Source organism: Grus americana, chromosome 1 (assembly GCF_028858705.1).
Source record: "Grus americana isolate bGruAme1 chromosome 1, bGruAme1.mat, whole genome shotgun sequence".
Taxonomy (NCBI): Eukaryota; Metazoa; Chordata; class Aves; order Gruiformes; family Gruidae; genus Grus; species Grus americana.
Window position 1 is genome coordinate 94,708,290 of NC_072852.1, and position 27,469 is coordinate 94,735,758.

General features: G+C 38.2%; 2 protein-coding genes across 5 annotated transcripts in view; one reads left to right on the forward strand and one right to left on the reverse strand.

Annotated features, from left to right (window-relative positions):
* CMSS1 (cms1 ribosomal small subunit homolog) overlaps nucleotides 1-27,469 on the reverse strand; it is a 245,831-nt gene that overhangs the window by 162,733 nt on the left and 55,629 nt on the right. The window lies entirely within an intron of this gene.
* FILIP1L (filamin A interacting protein 1 like) overlaps nucleotides 1-27,469 on the forward strand; it is a 159,662-nt gene that overhangs the window by 80,222 nt on the left and 51,971 nt on the right. For all 4 annotated transcript variants that reach the window (XM_054827993.1, XM_054827974.1, XM_054827965.1 and 1 more), the window contains exon 3: nucleotides 5,696-5,874. In XM_054827993.1, the coding sequence (XP_054683968.1) occupies nucleotides 5,696-5,874 (179 nt within the window). The remainder of the gene's footprint in view (nucleotides 1-5,695; nucleotides 5,875-27,469) is intronic.

Sequence of the window (27,469 nt, forward strand, 5' to 3'; positions counted from 1 at the left end):
TTTTGCTTGGATTTTTTAAACATTTATAAAAACAAAGGGAAAAAGGTGGGAAAGGTGGAAGTATGGGAACTGACTGTTTAAACTCCCCCTTCACCAGCATGACAAGGTACCTTTGTATCTGCCTACAAAATCTCTGCTGATCCAGTTCCTTCAGAGCATGTGTGTGTCTCATCCTTGACAATTTAGCCTTGTAGCCCTGAACACAGAGGATCTTCCCAAAACTCGGTTGAAAATGCAGTGAATTTCAGAAGGCATCTGTAAGATTACTGGTCCTTTAATGTTCTCTCACCACTCACTCACCTATCCTAAACTTTACGAAGTTTCTTGGCAAATTTGGTTAAGAATGTAGTGGGAAAATTTGGGGACTGGACAGCATAATTCACTAGCAACAGGATTCATAGGTGAAGAAATATAGCAACCCTCTTTTGAAAGCAGAGGGTTTTTTCAGCCCGATTTGCTCTACAGCTATTTCTTTCTGCAACCTAGCAAATGCCAGATAAGCTTACTCTTATTCCCCATGCTTGAGGATACAATAAATTGTTTTATGTTTAATGGGGCTTAAAAGAAGAAAAAATACTTTTATTTTGGTTTTGCTTCTGACACAAAGGCCTGACAAGGTTTTCCATCTTTGCATGGTTTATAATTTCAGATTGAGTCAGTTAATCATGAAAAAATCTGGCTTCAGATCAATTGTCACTTCTCTTGAACAGAAAATGAATGGTATCCAACATTCTAGTAAATACAGAATAACAGCATAAGAACCATTTTCCCAGATTAAAAAACAACAAGACAAATTTTTAAAAATAATCAGAAAAACATCAGAGAAAGTGATGTAGGGAAAGAAAGATAAAGAGAAAGATACTGCAGAATTTATGGTGTCTTTTTCTCATGTTTCAAACCTTGATGGAATTAGAAAGCCAGTTCTGGTTTCTAACTTTCCCCAGCTTCCAATACACAGTCAAAGATAAAAAAAATCTGGTGCCTCACTGTTTGAAATGTGATGAACAATACCTCCCACCACTGTGAGAACTCCTCTAAAAGCAGTGAAACTAGAGGAAAGTCTGTATTCTGCATCCATCAAGGATAATTCAAAATTTAATCCGTTTTTAAAATCCCAGTGCCAATCAACTCGGAGAAAAATGCATCCTCATCAGCCTTTTAACAAAGTATATCTGATTGCATCCTCACAACATCTTACAAGTGTCGGTCACAACTTTCCAACGACAACAGCTGTAGGGCACCAATAAGTTACAGTCATAGGAAGAGACTGAAACAATAACGTTGACGTGGCATTCAGGAAAAGCAGACCAGCATATCCGCATGGAAATTTGGCTCAGCTAGGGTTGAAAAAGACAAGGGAGGAACTGTTCTCATAATCTCCAGTAATCCTAAACTCAAGATTATACGTTTATAAACAATGAATGTGAGGATATTATTAACAGGAATAATATTTCACTGAACTTTAGATAAAGAAATACAACTAACTTGGATTTTATTCTGGCACAGTGCCAAACACAAAACAGTCTAAAAAGAGAAAGACAAAAAGTTCAGTTCTAAGGTAATGGATATGAGACACCATCCTACTTTGACTTCAGACATGAGTTGGTGGCAAAATGTGTTTAAATTATTAAATTCCTGTGAATTTTTAGCTTGCTGAACCTCTTATTTTCCATTGTATTGGACAGTATGGTCAAGTATCAATTCTAGCAAAAAGCCCATATGGTTAGCAAGAACAAAATAACAAATGACTTAATTAAGATTTTATCACCTTAATTTTCAACAGAAGATATTTATACTGCTGCTTATTAGTCCTCTGCGGTTTTTTAGCCAAGAACTGTATCTGCTGAGTAAATATGTGTGCGTACATGTAAATGGATATTTCTGCATGTGCAGATTTAGCATTTGGACAGAGTAATTTGAGGAACCAGGGGCTGGAGACCACTCCTGTGAGAAGATCTCACACTAGCAGGGATTCACACAACTTCTCTCTCTTCTCTGCTGGATACGTGGGAGTCAGCCACAAGATCTCACAGGGAAAACGCAAGAGTCAAATTTGCTCCCCAAGGAAATGCCCTTATCTTGCATAGGGACACAACAGAGCTTCCAAACAAAACACGCAGAAGCGCAGCAACTCAGTACCAGACTCTGCTCTGCTTGATCCTGTAGGGAGGGAGAGGCGTGCTGCACAATAACACACACAAATGTCCCGAGCCCAAATGCCCATACTCATTATGCAGCTTACACACAGGTTTTGCATCTGCATTAATTGTGATGTAGGATCTGCTGCCTCCCCAATTCTCTTCTCTATCACCCACCTGTACCAGGAGACAAGACCAGCACCTCTTCCCTTCTCTCCCAAGTGCAATCCCAAGCTCTCACTCTCCACCTTGTCCCCAGCTACAACAGCCACATGCCAGCTGCAAATGCTCATGGTAGAACTGATTTGACAGCACTCTTGAGAATGCATCTTCGAATTTGAGCAACAGGAGAAAACTGCAACATGAAACAGCTTTGATGCAGCAGCTTATTTACTTGTCTCTCTTACCCTTTCATGTAAGCAGCTGTCCCTGGGACACTACTGTTCTTTTACTCACTTCTAAATTCCTCATTCCCCCCTCCCTCTCCCATTCCTAATACTAGTTTGTAATCCAAACTGCTTATCTCAACATTGACAAAAGCACAACTGCAAAGTGAAAGGTATTGGCATTGCTCACTGAAAACTGCAAAACAAAAACCTGGAGTTACTACCTTTCTTCTTGTATACTTGCTGCTTGGATTACCACTTGAATTAACCTCTCATAGCCATTCAACAAGTACTCTGGAGCAAACAAAATATGCTGAACCCACAAAACAATGCTGGCAGGTCCTATACCCTTCACACCCAACAGTGCAGGAGCAGGACTATCTTCTATTTGGTTCATGTTGTTTGTGTTGATGACTAACCCTCATCTCCATCAGGCATTTATATGTTTGGAAACAGGAGTCATTTGATTTATGATCAGCTCATAGCCAGAAATTTCAATGTTTTCTTGTGATTGCAATTTACACAACCCCTCAGGTTCTTACATATACTTTTGAAGCAGTGGTCCAATCCATACAAATGCATTACTTTCTTAACCCCATCCATGCAGACTGCCTGCCGAAAGAAATCAGAAGTTCACACCTTTGCCTTCTTCCCCACCTGTCCTTGCACTGAGGGCTGAGACCAGCAAGAACTATCGTGCCAGGTTGATGCCCAGTTCATATCAATTTAAGTAAGACAGGGCCATAGCTGCAAAGAGCATCACATCAGAACTTTATCAAAAAACAGGAGGCAGGTTGCTTTCTGAGAACAGCATATATTCACCTGACAGCATGACCTTTAAAAAGGGGAGGATCAGAAACTCAGGTGATGGTGCTTCATGCATCTGTGCAACAGCTGTTCCAAAAAACCCTCAGAAATCTTGGAGGAGGAGGAAGATTGATAAAACACACTGAAAATTCTCTCATTCTGGTAAGCTAGCAGCTGAAGAAAAGATTTTAAATTTCGAAATTTCCACTTCTGGTGGAAGAGAGTGTGGAGAAACTAAAAACGGCCAGTTTTCTTCAACCTGAACTTTTAAGGCAATTCAGTTTTCAATCTCTGTAAAAGACGTAGAAAACACAGCCAAGAGATTACTGTATAAAGCAGCACTTGCTTACTAAGAAAGTTTGTATATGCAAGGGTTTAGGTAAGAAATATTTTCCCAAGAGAGGTCCTACTTCAGGATCATGATTCCAGAAAGCACTGACCTTGCTGGCGTAGAAGTGTGAAAATTATGAGAGAATAAGATAAAAAAAAACCTTAACAACCTGCTGTAAGAGCACCACAAAACAGCCAAAGGACAGTCATAGGTTTCTTTACATTTTTTGATCATGCATGTAATGAGCTCAGCTATGTTGCAACAGAAAAGACACTCTCTAACATCATAAGCAGAAAGAACGAGCAATTTTCAAAATGATCCACTTTTCTGTTGGAATATTTTGGAATAAAATGATCTTCAAAGTCTTGTCAATAGTTCCTTTTTCCTTATTCATAGCAGCATCACCAAAAAAGTTAACAATGATTTAGGAGAAACATAAAAGAATATATAAAGGTTAAAAAGAAGCTGAAGTAAGCAAGGGAAGACTCAGAGTCCCATGTAGAAATTGAGGATATTCTCACTCATTCAAGAAACTCATGTTTAGGCATTCCAGCTCTTCCTGTCATCACTTCTATCAGCCAAATTGTGAATAAACATGAGGAAAAGATAATTAATCATATGCCTTAGAATTAAACTGTCCAAAATAAGCAGTGGCCCCAAGAATCTGAAGCCCCAGTGTTTCTTGTGGCGCATGAAATTCCTTGTGGGGGAAACACTGGAGAACCAGAACCAGCCTTGGTTCCCACACTGCCCATTTGTGAATTCTTTCCTATTAATAGAGTGAAGCACTGCAAAGCAGCTTGACCTACTAGAATAGGCTGTGGTTAAAAGGAGGCACTGGGCTTTGAGCTCAAAACTTCTCTTTTTTCAAAAAGGATACGAGGATTCCTGCATTGACCTGATGAGGGAGGCAGTCTCCACAGGGGAAGAGGAATGAGCAGAGAACAAACATTCTCACCGATACAGACTCTTTAGACCGTCTCCAGTGAGCACTCCTCAAACTTCAGCTAGATCAGTAATGCCTAAGGAGGAAAACCTCTTCTGTTTTCAAACACACACATTTGTATAACTTGGTCACATACTGAATTCAAAATTATAAGAGAATCCTCAGAATGATAATTTCCTCTCAGTTTGTGGAAATCATTTTGTTTAACTCCATAATTCCATAACAGCATAACTCCAGTGAACAGTTATGCCAATAATTCGGTGGTTTAGAAAAGCTAAAAATTACCACCAAGACCTAAATTAATTATTTAAATTAAAATATCACTACATAACAATATTTAGAAGCTCAGCAGAAATCCTTGGGGAAGGGGAAGGAATTTGACGTGCAAAGTGTGCTATAAAGGTGCCATTTGCAAGGCAAACCCCTTTACAACATGAGAAAGCTGAGGAACAAAACAGGAAATGCGACCATTAAATAAAAATACTTCCAACCATTTCAAAGTTTAGCACTTACTTATTCCAGTAACCGAGAGCCATGCTCTGAGTAAGCACAGGAGACAGGATTGTTTTCCACTCTCGGTGCTATCGCACATTTACTGTGAAACCAGAGTAAAACTGCTTTTTGATCTACCTTGTCTACCTTTCAAAGACAATCCAATGCTCTCATTTCCTATGCAGCTACAAACAATGCAGCTATTTCTATTCAACCAAAAGTCAGTCTACTTCTGTGTGAAGCAAAGGCTTCTTCTGCCAAGACATCTGTTTCTCTACCACAATGATCAATGAGAAAGCACAGCCCTGGGAACAGTAACTGTTAATTAGTAGCTGTTGAGGATCAGTCATGGCAGGCGGAGGAACAGAAGGTGACTGCGGGTCCTGCAAAACAGTACCTTAACTTATTTTTCTAATTTGTCAGAATTAGACTGACAGAACTAAATAACTCTTTCCAAACTGATACCAAAGGACCTGGCCATTAGGCTATTAAATGCATTTTATATTATTAAGCCTCTCAAAATCTTTCATTAATGAAAGCCTGAGCAAGTAAGAGTTTCAAAAGACTTCAGGAGTTTTTGCTCTTTTTTTTGTAGCTTGATAAAGTTGTAGAAAAACAGAAAGAAACTCACAGACGAATGCTGGAGCAACTTCTAATGGTAGAAAAATCACACAGACAGACACTGTATGAATTAGAAGAAGAGAAGAGGAAGCACAGCAAATACATGGAAAAAAGCGATGAGTTTACAAACTTACTGGAACAAGAACGCGAAAGGTAAGGTTACCTCTTGCCATAGTACTAAGAAATACCTATAATTTAACATTACATCTAAGGATCTGTCCATCTTCTTATTCTGCATCCATTAAAAATCAGAAATATTTGCAGAGTTGTAGTTTGAGAGTTCATCTGTGAAAACACATCTAATTACTCCTAATAATAGTAGAGTATATCATCAGCAGGTGAGGCAGGTCAAATAGTTGGCAGATTCTTCAGCACTGTGGCAGGATGACAGGTATGTTACACTACAGACGATACAGGGAGATCTGCAAATGTGTAAAGTTACCCACAAAATGAAGCAGGTGAACCTTTCAGGATGTCTAAGATGCTCAGTGTACACTATAGTATGTAAGTAATAGAATATGAAATCAGGTATGCAGCCTTTGATGGCAGAAGAAAAAGACATGAGGAAAAGTAGGTGTTTGGACAGACCATAGAAATGAGAGAGAGGAAGCAAAGGCAAAGGATAATTTACAGAAAGCTTTGAAAATGAGACTGTCATAAAATTCTCCTATCAGGATTGGCATAAAAAACATAAATCCAACTTTATTTTTAAGTGTAACCTAGAAGTGCTACAACTTGTTTAAGCACAGTGTGAGGGTTTCAATACCAATTCTCAGAAGAAGGATTAAGAAAAATGTAATGTCATTTACTGTCTTTAAAAAAGCCACTTTAAACTGTGGCTTCTCTGAATCTGCAGTAAAACTGAATACATCCCAAGGGGGGAGAATATTGAAGAACATCTCCTATTCCCTGGATAGCTGCTCCAGAAGATAGGAGAATATTGTCTCTGTTTCCTTTCGCTTAGGAACAGCTTCCAGATGGAAATGTTTGGGTGTGAGAATGTCAAGCCTATTCTAAACTCACATTTATGCATAGATAATTCTTACTCTGCTTTGCCTGTGTAGCATCATGTTCCATGTATTTTGGCAGTGTTCACCCTTCACACTACACCTCTCTCCTGCAGATCTATCAAAGATAGCACATATGCTTCCCACTGAGTACGCAGCCATATTTATGGTTTGCAATTAAAGAGACTGGGGAAAAAAACCCTTTGCTTCTCAAAAAAATGTATACAGATGCAGGCAAGCACAGGCAAACACAGAAAAGCACATACAAAGTCCCTCCACAAGGCACAGAACTTTTTTCTTCTAAGAACTGTTTTTGTGAAACATCATCAGGAAACAAAACCTGAGATGAATGGAAGTTTTCACGCCTGCTCTCTTTTTCCTCAAGAACTGTGAAACACACATCTCAGAGACAGAGCTAAACAACTACAGTTGCTAGAAGTGGCAACAACATTACATCAGACATGCTCGCACAGCATGAAAAGCTGCACAGAAGGAAAGACTAAGCATCAGAGTCCTTGCATTCTTTTTCTTCTGAAAACATGGTAGACATGGGATTAAAACTCTCTTCCCTGTCGCTCCCTCCATATTCCCCCCAAGAAGACTATAAAACATTTACCACTTATCTGCAACATTTAGTCTATGTGCCTGGGGGGGGGGAAAAAAAAAAGAAGAAAAAAAAAAAAAAGGAGGGGAGGGAGGGAAATACTGAGGTGCCTAATGAGACCTGAGAGGATGTAATAATGGATTTCAGATTACGTCTCAATTTTTGTATTTTTTTTGGAGGACGTGCTTTCTGTGGAAAACCTTAAGGGGGGGTGATGTCACATGTTGAGTTGATTCCAAAATGTTTGCCAAGTAATGTTGCCATCAAGATCTCCACACAATTGCCTGACGTAAAAAAAATAAAAAAATAAAAAAATCCCACAACCAAACCACAACAAAACCAAACCCAACAAAAAACCCACAACCAAAAAAATGCTCAGCAAGTTAAGGCACAGCTCTTTGTACATTAGCCTGCCTGACGACATTCAGAACACACACCCATACACAGCAAAGTGACCTTTTCTTCCATTTCAAAATTTAATCTTCTCAGGATGTGAATTTTGCATTTGGATTAAGAACAAATAGAACTCTACGAAAAGTTTCATACATGACAAATGAATTTTTTGCTCTCCCCCCCCGCCCATTTCAACTAAAAAAAAATTCAGAAAAGCTGTGAGTATTCATGAATGAACTTTCTTCTCTTTTCAGCCAGAAGTAGTATTCTCTTTTAAGTGTGGAAGGGTATATAGCATTCCTAACAGTATTTCAGTTTCAAAGCAAAATCCTGAACTTCCATTCGATTAGTCAAAAAAGTATCTTGCTTTTATCAAAGAGCAAGATTACAGTATATGTTAATGATATCCTTGAAAAGTATGGAATGCATGCAAGGCAAATAATCACATATTAGTCATGTATCTTATGTAATCAAAATGAAAAAAACTTAAATGTTATGAGACAGTGATGCTGAAGCACTGAAAACTACTCTTGATAGCAAGAATAAAGAAACTATCAGTCATCTCCAACTCTTACATACACTGAATGCATTTTCAAATAAGTTGAAGAGAAACCATTTCTTCTTTCTTACGTATGTACTCAGGAAGAACAGAACTGAAGAATTCTTAAATGAAAATTTTAGTGATGAACTAATTTATCAGATGATCACGTTTTACAAAAACAAGGCAAGCCTCCATCTCCAGAGCCTTTCTGCTGTCTTACTCCCTCCATACATGACATTTCTCACTAAAACATTTAAAAAAACGCGTTTGGATCGTGCAAAATATTAGCAGTCTTCACTGACTCAGTAAAAAGTCTTCCCCTTAATCATTCAAGAATTCCTTTGACTTCATAGCAAGGCAACAAGACTTAGTTTGGCCTCAGCAATTGTATATTGTCAGATTTGGGAGTTTAAGCTTAGAACAGGACCAGTGACAGCTTTCTAGATATATGAGAACTGGATTAGCACATAATGTTAACCCTTTAGGCATTTTCAGCGTTTTTCTTGTTGCCAGCCAAAACTAATCCTTCATAGTCTTGTGGTAGTTGAGACAAAGATTGGTCTTGCAAACTGAACAGAGTCTCAATACTCAGCAACAGACATTTACCCCTAAAAGAATGATAAAAATCATGCTACTATCATTATATTTATTCATCTTCAGTCATATGTACTTTTAAAGCATGGAGGCGCTGACAAACCCCTATCAGATAAGGAAGAGTTTTGTGGAGAAAAGGAGGCCAGTGGGCAATGACTGGATAGGTCTTTCCTGCACTTCAACATGAATTGTACTATGTGTGCAGATCAGACAGGAACACAAAGACAAACTACACGTGCGTGGTAGTATACTACACCAAGTTGACTAGAGTCTAGAAGGGAAAATTTTATTGTATTGCTAGAGCCTAAAACAACAGCAGCACTCAAACTCACAAGAGCATAAAACTCCAGGAACTAGATACAGAGACTGCTAGGTGCACCTGAAGAACCACAGCATAAAAGCCATTGAGCTTATTTAGCAACTCTTGCATTTCATGGGGTTGTGGGACGGAGGGCAGGATTAAGGACTGCGAAGAATACTAACTTCAAACGCAGATTCCACTGTATCTTCCTGAGGATGTACCCATTTGTGCAAATACATTTATCCACATTCCATACTTTTGCAGTACAATTAAATAATAAAAGCTGCTATTTTAGAAAACATTTAAAAAAGCTAAAATATGAAATGAGGTTTTCTAGATATGCACGTTCCCAATTTGAAAACACATGCCATATGCATGCAAGTATTTTCGCATTTATGTATTACTCTCCACCCCACACAAGAAACAGAAATGAAAGCGTAAAATAGTGAAGTGACTAGCACTTACACAGCCCTTCCTCTGCAAATCTCAAGGAGTTTTAAATATTAAATAAGCACAGTTATTCCACATTTTCTGAATACTCAAAGGAAATCAAAGATATGAGTGGAAGAAACCAGTCACTGGTACCTGAGGGTTAAATTGGAGGAAAGGAAGAATTCTCCCAGTGTATAGGTATGTCCCATCTTCAAATTTTCTACATACTATATAGACTTTCAACTGTAAAGCTTTATTATGAAGATACAGCAGTTAAGTAAGTGAACGTAGTTCAACAGGACAAGAAAAAAATAGCAGTTTGCTAATAAGCAATGTAAATAGATTTCTGAAGGCAGTTATGTTAAATGTTGCTCACAGGAATTCAAATATTAGCACCAAACTTTGCAGGTTGGTATAGCAACGATTAATAAGGTCTTTAGTTTAAGGATCATCTACTAAGATGAGGGGTTTTCTTCTATTGGGAAGAAAGTCATCAGAAGTTTTGTTTTAGCTCTGAATTCACACTCACAAAGGTCATATAGAGAACCTAGTCCAAAGAAGAAAATACATTTACATATAAGATAATCCTAACATTTCCTGAAAGGAAACTTACTCCTTATGCTCTAAGCAAGTGAAAAAAACCTAACCCAGTCAACCAAACTCTATTCCACTGTTATCAGACATTTCTTCTTAAAACATCACGTAAAGGGCATTTTCAGTGTTAAGATAAAAATTGTTATTATTATATCCACCTGAGGAGTCAGCATTTACCAAGCATAAAAAAAAAAATAGAACCTAACCTGCTAAAGTCTCACAACTGTAGTCTTTCTCATCTAACAAAACACTACAAAACACTGCGCTTGTTGCTCCAACTGCTGCCCCCCTCAAGGTTAGCCAGTTCATACGACAACCTGTTGAGTGATACAGGTTAGAAGGGATCTCTGGAGGTCTCCAGTACAATCTGCTGAGTGCAGGGCTAACTTCACAGTTGGATCAGGTTGCTCAGCCCCTTGTCCAGCTGACTATTGAAGATCCCCAAGGGACAGTGATTCTGCTGGATGCCTGGGCTCCTGATGCAGTCTTTGCCATCCTCACCAGGAGACCTTTCCCTTAGTTGCATTGTAGGCATCATTCTGGTCTGGCTTCTGCCCCATGTTCAACTGAAACTGCTTTCATTAAAGGCTCAATCAATAACTTCCTTTCTGGCAAACCTCTGAACCTAATCCATCTTCACTGTCTCTGATCTTTTGGCTGCCTCGGACACACATGAGCTTTCAGCACTTCCTCACCCTACCGTTTCTGTGACTCCAGCTGGACTCATTTCTCTGTTTCTACAGTGTACTCCAAGTTGGAAACTTCTTATTGTCCACCTCTGCTGTGTCCATAGGACCTCACAGGCCTTATTCATTAGGTCTTTTCTTTATCTATTCACTCTCCGTGCTTCTCCTCACAGAAACTCAAAGCCAGCCATCATCTCTATGCTGATGACTCAAGTCTATTCCAACCATCACCACAACAATAAATCTCACCATTTGTGAGCAACCTGCCACCATCCCCAACTGCATGAGACCAGAAGGGAACTCAGTCTTTTATCCCCCCGCCCTTGGCTTCATCCTTAAGGTTCTCCAATACCTCACTTAAAACTGGAGTAACAAAGTCATATTGCTTGTCACTCAGCCTGTCATACTTAAGAATATTTTCTACCTGAGCCTTTCTACATTTACGTCTCTCAAATTCTTCTTCATAGCACCTCCAAGAAAACAATTTATATATCTTTCTGTCCATCTAAATAACTAAATCCTTTTCCAGGCCCTCACTTCAAAAATATTTTTTTATCGTTTCCACATTAGCTATTTCACCCTTCTATGTCTCTTCACTGGATGCACTCTCATTACTGCATTAAGGCTATGTATTTCCTCTTGTGTACCTTTATAGTACACTCCTACCCTCTCACGCAATGTTATTACATAGACTAAACATCACACTAAAAATGTAAAAGTTAAATCAAGAAATGTGATTTCATAAAAATGAGCACTCTAGGTTAAGTGGTGTGGGGGTTTTTTTGTTTTGGGTGGGTTTTCTGGGTTTTTTTAAAGTATCAGATGAAAGTAATTGCTATACACAGTAGGTCAAGCGAGCAATGCTTGAAAACTGGGACAGGGCATCAAGGAGAGAAGGAACCATCTCAGCTAGAAGGTAAAATGTGTTGGTATGTTGTCAGTGTAACATTGCTGTACTTTTAATTCTGACATATTCACACACTGGAATAACAATATATTGCATGTCCAGCTCTGGAAAATTCAATATTCTGTAACAGTGGGTATAATTAATATTTGCTGTTTTTATTAATGAAGCCAATTAAATATTATAAGAAGCAGGATCTTATCTGTTATAGAAAGCTACAGTAAAAATAAACACTGTCGACTTATTTATTCTACATGTGTTACCAGCAGTTTTTAATTTCATGCACACTGAACTATTGTTGTAGATTGCATTGTACTCAAATGCAATCATTTCCTTTTAGTTTTCTGGCAATGAGTTATATATATTACATATGCCTGAGACTATGTCTTGCAAGTTGTGAAATGGATGCCAGATCTCTGTTCATTTGACCTTTTTCATGGGTATCCAGTGTTCTTTAGGTGAATGAGAGACCCACCACAAGCAAAACATTAGCATTCTTATTCTACATTACACCCCAATGGGACAGTCCCATTAATAATACCACTGAGGCACGAAGACAGACTCAAGGAAGTGATGTACCATTGCACTACACAGCTTTCAACAGATGTTGTGAAATCAAACCCTTGTCAAAATTCAAGGATTCGAAGATTTGTACAACAGTTTCTGTGCATGATGGAAGGTTAAAATACTTTATCTTAAAGCAAATAAATTAAGAGAATCCAGGTTAAGAAAGGGATTAAAAAACCCCAAACTGTTAAATAAGGTCACATTATGTTTATTCAAAACAAAGATTAACAATAAATACAAATAGAAACAGGGCTTTCAACTCATTGTTGACAACTGAGAAATTCTCTAGAACCGTGCTGCAATTCTAAATTATTCCACCTACTACAACCAGCAAGCAGATGCAAGATCTAGGCGATAACTATTTCTCATACAACTCCACTGACATTGGTGGAATGATAGAGAGAAGTAAGGCTCATATTTTATTTTTTTAAATTCTGAGCACATCAAATGTCTTCACTGCTTCAGGTGCTGTCACGATTACCAATCAATACTATCACTGCGTATTTTGAGGCCAGGGAGGGGACACAATGAAAAACCTTAGTCAAACGATGTTCTCCTACACTGCTACCCTCTCTCCCCCCATGAGTGTGGAAAGAGATGGTCATATGCCCACCCTGCAAAAAGGGATGAGTTCTCTTGAAAGAGATGGTCATGGAAAACCACCCTGGTGGTAGCTCTGGTCAGCACTTTTAACCATAGTGTCAAAGCTCAAAGGGAAAGATGATCTTTCTAAGCTGGCAAGTCTCAGAATATTTATGGCTCTTGTAAATCAACACCAACTCTATATACTCTGTTTGGAACCTAACAAGTGACCAGCGTGGCCAAATATGCTCATGGTGATGTACTGCCCTCAGTAATAGGGCATTCGCTCTAGTCACCAATTTACATCTCCAAATAAGACTGAGCACAGCACAGCTTAACTAGTCTAATCATAAGTAACAATAGAAGCAGATGAATGCATCAAGACCTGTGACCAAAAAAAGACACGGTACACTTCTGGTTCATTGCAGGGTGGGGCCGTGAGAGAGGGAAAAATTGGCACAGGATTTTGTAACTGGAGTTTGAAAAGAAAACACATGACATCAGACATAGAAAAAAACCCCTATAAATCATTCTCGGAGATAGAAAGTTTGACACTATCATAATTCTCCAGAACAAACCATTGCTATGGAAAAAGTTGTACTGCTGTTCAAGTGTGGAGGAGAAATCTCAATGAAGTTAAGATCTTTCTTGTGGCAGAAAAAAATTAAGTGACTTATATGTGCTATAATTAGTTTCATATCTTAAGAACAGGCAAGAGAAAAATGGCCATGAGAACTGAGAATGCAGGTCACACATCAGTTACCAAGACCTGCGGTCTAAACTCATAACCAAGTTTCCCATGGCATACTATGAGCTTTGATGCATTTATGCCCAGCTACTAAATCTCTGAGCATTATATATACACATGAAAGAAGCATGCATGGGAGACTGAAGCAGTTAAAGAAAAATGTCACAGTCTCAGTCTCTGTGCTAAGACAGTAACTTTAAATAGAGAACAAACAAGAAAATCAGTAGCATTAAATCTGTTGAGAACAGAGATTACTGGAAAGAATTATTTAAAATAAACACCAAAATCTTCTTACGTTATAATTTTGATTTTCATGTAAGTACACTATTTTTTTGGTTCTTGAGCCTGAAATGCACACTATATAACCTTCCAGAAAAACACCACATGCTTGGACAAGGTAACACATAACCTACTTAGTGTCTGAAGACTAAAAGTGTGAACATATTGAAAAAGTATGTTCAATATTTTAACCTTTCTTCTAAGAAGATTGGAAAAAAGCCACAGAATATGTATAAACTCAGAAATAAACTAAAAGGTCAAGAGGGACATATAAACTTTTGGTTTTAAAATTTCTGTTTCAGACTCCTATGGGAGGGAAGGGGGGAGGACACATGACACAAAGAGGTGGGGGGGATGGGACACATGACACACAGACACACAGGACTGGTGGATAGCTTAGAGTAGGAAATGGGAGTAATAGGAAGTAGACACAAGAAAAATCATTAAATCATCTAGTCTCAGCCCTGACAACAGAGGGTTGTTCTCCAAACATACCGTCGACAATTTTGCTTCTCATTTCAAACATCCAAAATACAGAGAGGTCTCAATCCCTGTAGAACTGTTCTATAAAAGTTGCATTGTCATAAATAAAATTATACTTTTCTATTCATGCAATAATTCATGCTCTTTAACAACTCAATACAGTCCTTCCTGATAGGATTGTTACTCTACTGAAAGATATCTAGATATTTGGCTAAGACTGAAAAAGAACCCAAAGGCACCCATTTTGGTCACAGACACAGCTGAGATCTACAGCAGATAAAACCCTAAGATGAGAGTTTGAGTGGACTGCAGCAAGGTCTACTGCTTATGGACAATTCCAAATGGAGAACTGCCCACTCCCCTTCCAGGGTAGGTCTCAACACCACACCCCTTGGGATAAAAACCTGACACAACTGCCTCTTCAAGGCATGATTTGAAGGAACTCCAAAGACTGAGCAGACAGAGACATAACCAGTCCCTTTACCATTCCACAGAAAAGTTTGTGCTGGGGAACACTGCTAGTAAAAGCTAGAGCTTGTATAAACATACTGACAACAGAAGACTCCAGCACTAAAGGCTCTCAAACCATCACTTGATCATTGACAACATTAATTTTTCAAGCAGAAAAAAACCCCCAACCCAAACCAACAGTTGTGATGGGGTCATTGTTATCAGGCTACTGAAATAGGACAGGGGAAGTATTTTGCCATAGAAAAGTTTTATTCCCTCCCACAAATTGGAAATTTAAAGTGCCAAAGGGACAATAACACTGAAAACACCCAGACAGCTAACTGATCTATGTCTGCCAAATTTGGCCTAGCATAAGTTACCTTGTCCCAGACTCTACCTTTGCCAAGAGTGTTGGAGAAGGGAAACTCACTGGTCTGCTCTGACTCTCTGCCCAAGATATTCCTAGTAGCTTCAGCAGAGAAAGCATCAGGTTTATGGCACTGCAAAACAAAAATCACTAAAACTGCTCTTTGGAACAATGCCTTATTTATTTCCTTGGCGATACCTTTCAAGTTGCACATTTAGCTTGAAACTATGAGAGCTGATTAAAAACCTGCAACTTGAACAGAACTCTTCACTTTCAAAACCCAAGTCTTGTCTCTTATACACTACTGGGAAATTCCTTAGCCTCAGCTCTTTGATTCACAGTATCTTCAAGTTACTGGGGAAAGACACATGCCCCACAGATATTATCAGGGTATAGGTAGCAAAACAGTGTTTTTCTTGAACTAGCCTTCCATTTCAGTCAATCATAATTGTTACCATCTCAGCCGCACTTCCTTACACTAGTCTCCTTCCTCCTCACAACCTGGGAAAAAGCCTGAACAAAACCAGACAATCTTGTGGAAAAGGAAATAAAACCTAGCAGAAAGGGAAACTGTGCACCCTCCTCTCCCTTCAATTTGATTTGTATGCTAAGAATTTTAGGGTAATCAGAAAATTCTTAGCACCGTAAACCTTATTCTGACATATAAATTTATGACTAAGATGACTTTTAGGAATGTTCAAATCCTACAATTTGCATTTAGTCATCAGGAAATTGGAACATTGTTTATTCAAATCTTCAGACAAGATTTCACATGTTTCTCATTTGAAAATTTTTATCTTACATCCAACTGGGGAACTGAGAAGCAAGACACACTCCCTGAAATCCTAAAATTCTCTCTTTTTTTTCAATAGACTTGCCAGCTAAACTCTGGATGTCTTTGCGTTCTGTCAGACAAGAGAATGAGTCAGTCTGTCCCTAACTGGCCTTCTAAAAAGGAAATTGAGAAGTTTGATGACATATTTGGATAAATACACTCACTGGATAAAGTTACTTAACTTTTTATATCTCTCTAAATTTGCTATAAACCTTCAAAATCCTTATAGACTAGATTTAAGTATAGCCAATAAAAACTATAGATTATAAATAAACTTAATGAAAACCACTATATTAAAACTCAAAGGACCTTGTAAACATGCTCATCAAAGCTTCACCATTGTAATACAGCACCACATCCATAAATCCATGTTATTAATTGCTAGTCATCCACAACTCCTATTGAAATATCAGCCCTATATAGATCATCTTTGGTTCAGAACCCAGTTTGCTCATGGTCTCTGAACATAACGTAACAGCCAACACTGTAGCTCTGACTGAAAGAGCAACAAATAAACCCAAAGTTTATACAGTTCAACTCTCCTGAAAAGACAGTGAACACTATTTTTATCATCTGTATGTGCTTAGGTGTCTCTGAGTGTAGTATTTGGCCTAGAAATAAAAGATGATTGAAATATACAGTACTGAACCTATAGAAGGGCACAAATACTGAGCTGATTTAGCTTCCTAAGCCCTCAGTTTAGCAAAGGGTAAGGCAGTTTAAAATACCATATGGAAAGCATCGTTTCTTGCAATAGTGAACATCCAACAGCACAGTGTGTAACTCAATAGAGTTTTATTAAAGGAATGTACCTTACAGATTTGAGATCCTGACCTCTTCTTCCCATCTTCTTTAGCTCTGCATTAACCTCAGATGCAAGGAAAGAACACATTCCAATGCAAGGAAAGAAAGGAAGGCATTCCAAACAGAGCTTTCACTAGTTTCATAAAATAAAAGATTTATTTTACATGAATTATATATCAGGCTGTTTTCCATACCTGCTTACAAACATTATGAAATTTTAATATTAGTCTGGTCTAAATTTCTTGTCTGTAACCAATCTTAAAACTAAGCTAATTTTATATCATTTCAGATTTCACTGCCAGCATTTCTTTAAAGTGTGTAGTTCAACGCATACATATGCGAAGATCTGAGTCTCAAAACAGTATATACAATCTTGCCCTTGGGTATTCTGATTACTAAATGCAAAGATAGTTGGTTTAATGATACCCAGGAGGCATCCAGAGCATGTCTTGGAGAAAACTGAGGAGTCATTCACAATGAAAATAACGACATATAAAGGAATTTGCAAAATGCTTGGAGACAAAATTAGCTTTTTGCCACCTGACTACAAGACTGTCTCCATGGCTACATCTTTGAAATGATCCTTGTACCAAAGCAGAGTTCAGGCAGTAAAGCAGCATTTCAGTAAGTAGTTGAGAAAATGATGCAGGAAGAAAAGGTTCAGTTTTGTTAGACTGTGGAAAGACTATTGGAATAGGATGCACAAACTTTATCTAAATTAAAACAAAAATAGGCTGCTGGTATGAAGATGAAGACTGTTTAAACTTAGCAGAAAGTTGGCAGGTACAAAGGCATGCATAGTTCAGGATGACGCATCAATTAGGGATGCAATCATTAAAACTCTGTATTCTTGGAAATAATGCATTAAATTAGTTAATGAAGTTTGACAGGAAATAGCAAAGCTCTGTCTAACCAAACAGCATTTCAACCAAGCGGAGTTAAAAAAAAAAAAAAAAAAAAAAAAGACAGCCAAAGAACAAGGGTGCAAGGGCTCCTATACAAATGCAAGTTCAAGAATCCAACGCAAAACAGACTGTTTAGTTTTAAATGTGGACATGGATAGAATGTGCTTCTCAAAGTGTGTGAGAAGAAAGCATTTGGAGGCATGTGATTATACTACTGATAAAGTATTTAAATCAGAATGAGAGAACTAATCATGGTGATGTGGGAGTTGTACAGCTGTTAACAAAAAAAGGAAAGCAGAAAAGTGGAGAGTGTGAAATATATGCATTTAACTCCGTAAAAACACATCCAGACTTTCTGTGAGTTGAAGCTCATATATAGATAATCATACAAATGCTAGACTACTGAGCATCAATCCAAAATAATGACACTTATCACATAGCAAAGAGAGGTAGAAAGTGCAGAAGTACGGGGAATCTGCAGTTATTTTTACATGCTGGATAAACATCACACAAGCGTAATAAAGAATAGCTATTTAAATACTCAAACTTTTTTGAAAAGCATCTAATCATAAGTTTCAGTAGTAGGAACAAGTTACGGTTTTTGTTTCTACTAGAGCCATGAACTAGTCCACACTGTAAATACTGAAAAGCCAGAGATGAGTAAGTTCTCAAATTCAACCTATTTGAGGTAAGAGGGAAGAAAACAAAAAACAAGTATCATATCTAACTTTAAGTGGGATAAACACATAACACCAATGGAAACTTAATTAAAGAGAGCATCTTAAGAAGCTAAACCCTTGAAGGCACCACAGAAACAATTTAACAACACTGACAAAGCAGGTGCCATGTAAATGTGCATCAGCAAATCAAAAGCAACTAAAATACTCTCCCCAAAGCCAACTAACCAATTTAACAAGAGATTAAAATAAAATAAGTCTAAAGATATCTTAAAAGGGAAAATATGTGCAAACAAAGATAACATACAAAAAATAGAAATGCTGGTATGTTAAAATCCATCCATCCAAAGTGGGACATCTGCATCCTACTGAAAGTAGAGAACATGGAATTGCTCTGGACATCCTTCTCCTCCGAACACTGAGGCATAAAATTAATTTGGTTCATTTGTCACAACCTTAGTTCTTTTTCACTTGTGGGTTTTGCTAACTGACAGCATTGGTTTCCACTGTTTGGGAAGTCAAGGAGGTTTTCACATTAGACTCTATGGAGAAAGAGTCTGTGAAGCCATCTGAAGCTGAACTGACAACAGAAAAAGCTTTAGATCAATTTTGTAGAACACAAAGCAACGAGCCGACTAGCACCTTATCAGGACTACATGGTATTTAAGTGTTCAGAAAGAGCTTGCATGAGAAACTGATGAACTATTAGCCAGTGGGTAATTCCTCCCTTAAAAAGCCAGAGAAATGGAAGGCAGCGCTAGTTTTTAACAAGAGATTCTAGGAATAGCTCAAGCAGAACCCAGGGCCAATTCATTTGATTCACCAACTAATTAGAAGAAACTATAGTAAAGAGAACTGACAGATCTGAGGCAAACACAAAATACTGCAGCCAGTTGAAAGGAAAGCAGATTCATGTGCCAAGTCTTCTCTCCTTCCCAATCTGTCCTTAAATTGAGTAATGCTTTGCCCTTCTATCCTCCTGTTAATCCTGGTATCTGCACTGAAGCAAGACTGAGCTCACAGCAGTTCATTTACCCCTTTCCCGGCATGAGCGTGTTTTTCATGCACTTTGACATGCATAAAAACAAAACTCAAGGGGCTGACTAGTTACTTACAATTGTTTGAAATAGATGTTTACAAAGGCCAATTTTTAATTGAGTTTCTTATGGCTGTGCGCCTATCCATCATTATCCCATTTTCTCATCCCTCAGCTAATTTTAAATGAAATGCAAGAAAGAAGCAAAGACCTCTAAATTATGAAATGCCTACAGGGTTCTTGAAAACATATCTTTTAGTGTCCAGGATGTTAAGCAAGAGTCCAGTTTGACAAAAGTACACTGTAGAAAAACTTTGTCTTCATCCTAAGAGGGGGGAAAGCCTAGTAGCTTGTACATTACTGGACACTAAAAAAATCCAGTTGTGAAACAAACTTCCATAATTCATTTTGTTTCACTATACAAACAGTTTTTTTCCACAGCAAATAATGCTGTTTTTTCAAACCTGACAGAAACAGCTACCTATCTTCACTGCACCCAAATGAAGAAGTAAAATCAGAATCTTGATTTGCTATTTTGCTATTGCAAAAGTTGAATATTTGGATAGTTGTAGAACATCACAATCTTCTCTTTTTCCTTCTTTTCTTTCTAATAATCAAAGAATAAGAATAAGATTATAGGAACCCATGCATAATCTCCTGAAAATATCTATAATGAAATATTTAGTCAAATTTTCATACTAGCATATGGGGTGATAGTTTCAAAAGAGCTCAGGCATGCAGCCTTCACCTTCTTAGAGCACTGCAGCCAAACTTCCCAATGCATTCAGGCATGCAGCAGTTAATAACAGTGGGGAGAGGAATGAAGATGCTGAGCTCACTGGAACAGTTAGACTTTTAAAAATTATTCCCAATAAAGTAGAGCTCTCCTACCTCCAAGAAGAGAGAGAGGCTGTTTGTTTTTAAAAGAAAAACACTAAAAAAAATATCTTCAATTACATCTATGTCAAAAAAAGCTGGAGAGAACATATCACAAGTCCTCTTCAGTTGAATCCACAAAAAAATGTGGTAAGGCAAAATGTATATGATGAATGTTTAAGACACTGAAGTATCCTCAAGAATTAGGGCATAAGAGTACTTGCATCACAATGCAAGACAACAACAGGACCACGAATGCAGAAAAAACCATCCTGAACCCCATTGCACTTTCTCGTAGCAGCCAGACCTCTACCTTAATTCTTTAAGAAACTTCTCAAGCTATCTTGTTTGTTCAGCTGTTATAATTACAGCAGAAAAGGGAAAAGCTGATGATTTGCTGTATAACACCAAAGAAGTCATTACACTTCCTTATTCAACACAAACACCTCACTTTCTTCAAGCATAAAATGGAACGATGACACAACACCTGGTAATTGCCATTACCAGTGCCAAGTCTTATTCACTGTCATTGCATTCAGGACAAATCCATAAGACAAGAGAGTACATACAACTATGCACTACAGTTCATAAAGTATATACTAAGCAGACATGTCTTCTTATGAAAGCACTGTGCATTGGGTTGGTTTTCTTAAATAAGTTTATTCTATTTTATCCATCTGTCCTCAGATACTTTATTCCTTAGTATTAAAATAATTCAATATCATTTCCTTTTTGGTTCTTGTCATCAGCTCTATAAATAATACTTATTTTTGCAGTCATTATGGTAGAAGACATATTTTTGGTTGCAGCCCAAAAAGAATCCTAACCTTCACATTCTCTTCAGATAATGATTCTGTTTCTCCATTCTTATACAAGGTATACAGACTATCTTATAATAGGTATATTACCTCACCTTTTAGTAAGCTTACTTAACAAAGAGCAGTTTGCCCTTCTAGTGCTCATGCTCCCCTCTCTGCTTTTGACTCCAGCTGTAAATTATGTTCAGAAACAAAAGGTAAATTTTGTTCTATGTTTGACATTAAAGGAGTGATTCAGCTTACAGATGAAGACATCTAAAATAAGTGACTTTGTTCAGATGCCTCCATTGTGAGGCAGGCACCTAAGGTCCCAGTGCTGTCCATGGAAATGTACTCATGACAGCTCCACTCAAGTGACTGAAGATAAGTGTCTTCACATGGACTAAAATCCCACTCCAAAAGTTGTAACTTGTAGATAACTCAGCTAGGGTCACTACTCCTTTCCATAACCTCTCTTTGAATAGGCAATTTGAAAGATAAATCTTTACTGGGCTGTTTACTATGTTTATAAAACTATCATTTGCAGCATGGTTTCTTCTACCTCTCCCTCATGTGCCAGCATTGACCACTGACTGCCCCAGTTTAACTGTTTCTATTGCATCTGCCCATTCAGATTTCTTACCATTCTACTTCTGTTTACACAATCAGACTTCACATTTCAGTTCTTAAGCAGGAACAAATGCCCTTTTAGAAGAAAATTAATTCAGCAAATGGGGGGGTTGGGGGTGGGGAAACAAACCAACACGCACCCCTCAAAAAACCCACCAAACCTCAAACAGGAGAATCCCAGAAATATCTGGAAATTACAGATTTTATAGAAGCCCACTAACTTCCATTCTGCACTCCGAGTTTGGAGCAAGTGGAACGTGAGAAGCAGATATGCAGTGTATGGTGGAAGTTGTGTCAATTCTCACAAGGATACAGTTGGCAGTAAAAGATAAAATGGTTAGGAAATTGGTGCTAAACCCACATGGTTAAAAAAAAGAAACGTGAGAAAGAAAAAAAGGTTCTTAGATTACTGCTGTCTTTTCTCATTATTCAAGTTGGGATATCCTTATTTATCAGCAACGGAAGGGAAAAAATATATAATGACATTTTCATAGGTGGGGAAAAATACAATCACCATTTGATTTCTAATTGTTTGACTAAGTTTAGAGTTACAAAACGCGTTTACATTAAGAACCTGAGCTTTGTTTGAATGTTTACTTTATAAAAACTCTGAGTTGAGAAGCTAGCAGAATAAACTGTGTATTATCATTGTCGGTGTAAATTACAGGTTTTGTTTGCCACAGCCCTCTGCAATGAGAAGCTGGCCAAGAGCCAAGCGAAAGTGAATAATTGAAAACACTCAATCAGTTACATTCTGAGACATTTTGTTTAGTGTTTAATAAGCTCTCCAGGGATGGTGAAATTACTAAAGCACATTGTCTTGACATGAGCTAAAATGCTCCTCTCTCATCACCACATTTTTGAGAATTTGACATTAATGTATTAGATGAACATAGGTCTGTATATATACATACACATGCATATATACATGTTCATATTTTTGCACATGTGTGTATTGAGATACATTTTATTTGACAGCTTAGCACATCTGATGTTCTTTACTGCATTCCATCTTTGAACTAAAGTGTCCATATTCAGTAAAATTTCTATACATTCATTCATCCGCCTACTCTCTTTGCAGTATTTCTGGTTTTACATATTAAGAGAGGACACAATCAAATACATGATAAAAAATGTGTCACGAATGGAGAGTAAAGGCTGTGAAGGAACTGGTTTTTTAGTTTATCTTACATTATAGAGAAAGAGAGCCTCTATTAACATAAAAAGATGGTAACTCCATCAAAAAGTTTGTGTTTCTTTCATTGATAATCAGGTTATGACACTCACTTTTACCAGAAGTTTCTGAGCCCAAGAAATTAAGAAATTCTGCTGAGCCTTTAGGTGCAAAATAAAGACATTGAAATTGTTAACAGTTGTTTCTGAGGATTCAGTGGCAAGCAGGAAAAAGAAGGGAAAATTATGATTTTGAGCTCAAATGTATCTCTTCTTAGAAATCAAAATGAGACATTATCATAGAACAAACCATTCTGCCCCTGCTTACCCTACAGTTTGGCTCCTCCACTTTTGTTAGGCATCCTATGTCAGTCATTGTCAAGAGTCCTGATATTACACTAAAACAAGTGTCCTAATATGGCAGTATGAAGGCTCCGATTTTAACACGTATCATTATTTTTAAGTTTTACTCAGGCCCAAAAGGGAGGTTGGCCTTTTCATATAAAAACCTTTCAGAGTATACAGTGGCTGTTCATTGAACCTGGTTTATTTAATTGTGCACCTTAAGAAGTCCAAGACACCGCACAAGCTCTAAGGAGCGGACAAATACTGATGCTTCTCAAAACAGAGCAGTTCATCAGTTGTGCAGAGAAAAGGGGTGCAGGCTGGAGGGTTCGCCATAAGGCATGACTTCTTACTATACAGCTGTCCTCATCCTTTGAGTTGTGCCATTCATGCTTGTCCCACTCTAAAGGTGTGTACATACATAGGTCACACAGGCAACATCTGATTCTTTGAAATGGCATCTGCTCAGTTGCAGCCCTACCCATATCTCAGCCATCAGCTCAACACAGGGCATGGCAGGCCTCACGGCCTCCAGTTACAACTTTTGGTGAGGGTCTGGAATACGAGTCAGAGCCACCAAAGCTACCCTGTAGCCTCTAGCCAGCCTTTCCACAGACGTTTTCAATACCCTCCCTCTCCTGGGAAGGACAGCTTTACTTAGTGCCTTACTGCAGTTGGGATCTCATCCAGAAGTCTGCATCAGGACTAAAAGGAGACTGTATCTGTATACATATACAGGTACGCACACATGCTTTCATGCAGCCAGCTTACATGTTACTGATAGCATCATATCAGCAAGCTGTAAATAGCACTGAACCTAATCAGGATATTTGCTAATACATGATGAAAGGTACTTCCTAGATATCTAATAATTTCTTTTAAACAATTCTAAATGCCTTTGAACCATATCTAGGAGAAAGCAAATTGTAAAAAGAACTCGGGAGGGCTTAAAGAGAGAGTAAAGAAACAAATTAAAAACAGAACAACAGAATAAACCATTCTACTAAATTGGAGCAAAAGTGCATAGTCTTTTTCTCAGAGTAGGCCAACAAAATCTACTATGAGGCTGTTTAAGGTCCAAACCCTAGTCTCTCCCTAACATCACATGAAAGGTTGTGCAACTACATCACATGCCCTCCAACCAATGCCTCCAAACGCTGGCATTCCCTATAATGTACATGCCCTCCAACCTGAAAGATGCGGTCATTTCACAGAGGAAGACGGCAGAGAAGGGGCTACAGGCCAGCAGGACAATTCATAAAGCCCACACAGGACTTCTTGCCTTAAGGAATAATAGTAAACCAAAAAAAAGCCTGGAGAAGTGTTCTGGCAGGCTGCGCCCAACCCTGATGGTCACAGACTGGCTCTCCTGATCTGAAATGAGGTTTTGGAGAAAGAAATTGGGAAGCAATATTTATCAACCAAAAGCCTCCAGTGATCCTTAAATGCACAAACTTGGAATGAGGTCTGGCACGGGGTTCCTTATAGGCTGTGCTGTATGAAATACAAACCCTGCAAGCTCGTAGTTTGCTGTTCTTATAAACTGTACTGACAACACATTGCCTGGGAGGAAGAAACAACTGAAGCTGTGAGAGCGAGGAGGCAAGGAGGACTCCCTGGTGCTGCCACACACCGCTCCAGAATGCATTCTGACTCCCGCTTTGGTACCTGCGCCATCCGCTGCTTGTCCCTCTCAAAGAATACAAGAAAGTTTGACCTGTCATTTCTCACCAAAATATCATTTAGGAATCTGTTGTGTGATTTTGTCATTTTTCTTCTTTCGCAATCAAACTAGACTAGATTTGGCTAAGCTTTATCCTTATAGATTGTCTTCTATTTGACACTGTCAACAAAACCCACAAAGCATTACACATAGAAAAAGGTTATGCTACACTTCCCACCACTGCCTTTTTTGTGCTGTGACACTTTGAACTGCTGCAGGTTACTAAAGTGAGTAAAAAATGGCACAGCTCAAAAACTTTGGCTGTTTGATAAACAGGAGTTCTTACTCCAAGTGCAACAAGTAAAATTTCATCTCCAAGGATATCCATCAAATAAGAAAAGCTGCAGCCTCTATCAAATGAGTTGCACACAGCAATGTGTTGCATTTCTCTCAAAAACAAAAGTACATTTCACACCTCCTTTTTCATTTTCTTTAGTAACATTCTAAGAAGGGCCAGAACAATCTCTATCTGTAATTAGCAAAAAAATACTAGGAAATATTAAAGGGAATTTTACTAAACTTAGTTTAGGTGATTATTCTCTACTACCAAGTCACTATGAAATGGCTGTGGCTGTTGTTGGTGCCCTAAATACACATAAGTAAATATGAAAAAATGGAATTAGGATGGTTTGGATTCCTGGAAGGGGGAGGGAGCAAAGGGAAAGTAGTTTGCAATGCCTGTTCCCGGAGGGGGAGGAATCAACCATAAATGTTAAACTGCTGACCTGGTGGACCATAATCTCAAAAGGTGAGATTAGGTTTCAATTACTGTCATCTATTTACATTGTTGAAATATTTAATTCATTAGTCTACATGTAAGCTATTTTTATACGCTCTAATTCCTCCACACTAATTAGTTAACATCCTAGGAGTTTACATCTTTTAAAAACATACAAACATTCTGCTTAAAAGGAAATGGTATAAAATAGCACCAGAAGACATTCTAGACTTTAAAAACCTAATATTTATATAGGATCTCTACTATAATCACGTTGCATCCTCCTCTTAGAATATTTACAAACTTTAAATTATCATTTGCAATAAAGCCCCACAAGCATTAGGTTTGCTGTCTCTCTAGTTTATCCAGAGAGATCTTCAGAGTACGCAATTCTTAATCTTCTCTAGGCAAAACTTCTCCATAGAAACGAATCTACAACAGCAGCAGCAATCCGGGCAGGATGGGGAAGTAAACAAGAAAACTGACCCTTAAGACCCAAAGATCCTTAAGAGAAGACTCGTCCCAGTAGAGCGAACCAACACAGCCTATATTAAATCCTGAAAAAACAACTCCAATGACATTGGAGAAAAGGATTTAAATAATTCTAAATTTAGAAGAAGCTCAAATCTACCCCTGTTAGAAGTCTCAGCAGAGAGAACATTCCATCTTCTCAGCATTAGAAAAGGCAGGTTGAACCCACACATGATGGTGATATCCAAACCAAAGTCAGTTTATGACTCTCCTCAAAACAGCTCATACCCACTGCTGTACAACACATAGCAGGCAGGTCAGCACTCATTAATCATGCCAATGTTTTTAGAATCAGCTAAATTGTTGGTCATCCTTACAATACGTTAGATCTTTAGACATCTTCCTGTGTCCTTTAGAAAGATGCATCATGTGAACCAAGAACAAGGTTTTGTTAAGGAAGGTATGGAGAGACGCATGAAGAGAATGCACCATTTCAAATTTTGGGTGGCAAATTTAATGGGATTTCAGATCAGCAGGTCTGAAAGTGAAGGAGACAGCTATACTTCTGATCAACACCCCACAATTCTAGTGCTGAGAAGTCAAAGGATTGAAAAGGGTTTATCTCAATGTTTTGATGGCAAACCAGACAAATACAAGTTACATACAGGAAGAAGATACTAATTTTGTCAGCACCACTAGTTAAGTCTACAAATAAAACAGTCTGCTGAAAACTGAGCATCAGGTAGATCTTAATTCAGAGCATGGAAAACAACAAGCCCCTTCGCTTCCCCCCCCCCGCCCCCCCATCCAATTCTTGCAACAAATACTCAAAACTGCTCCTAAATTAGTTCTATGGAGCACACTTGGCCAAAATTTTCTCAAAAACAATGTATTCACAAACTTGCATATGAGGATCACTCCACTGATACTTGTATAGATTATCTGATGGCTTGACAAGGTAGGCAGAAATTGGGCACGTTTTTGGAAGTCAGAAGCTCCAAAGATGTGTTTTAAGCAGCCAATAGCTCATAAAAAAAGGAGCAACTGTTTATAGGGCAACTAACTGGCAGGTCTCCTGGTAAGAACAAGTTCCTAAAGCTCAGCTGATCTAGAAAAGTATATGTCACTTTATTAGGAAAATGTAAGACTCCTGGTGGCATAAAAGCACAGATTTCAGCCTTCAGTCAGGGAGGTATGGCAGCAGCGACTGGCTCTCATCCAGCATT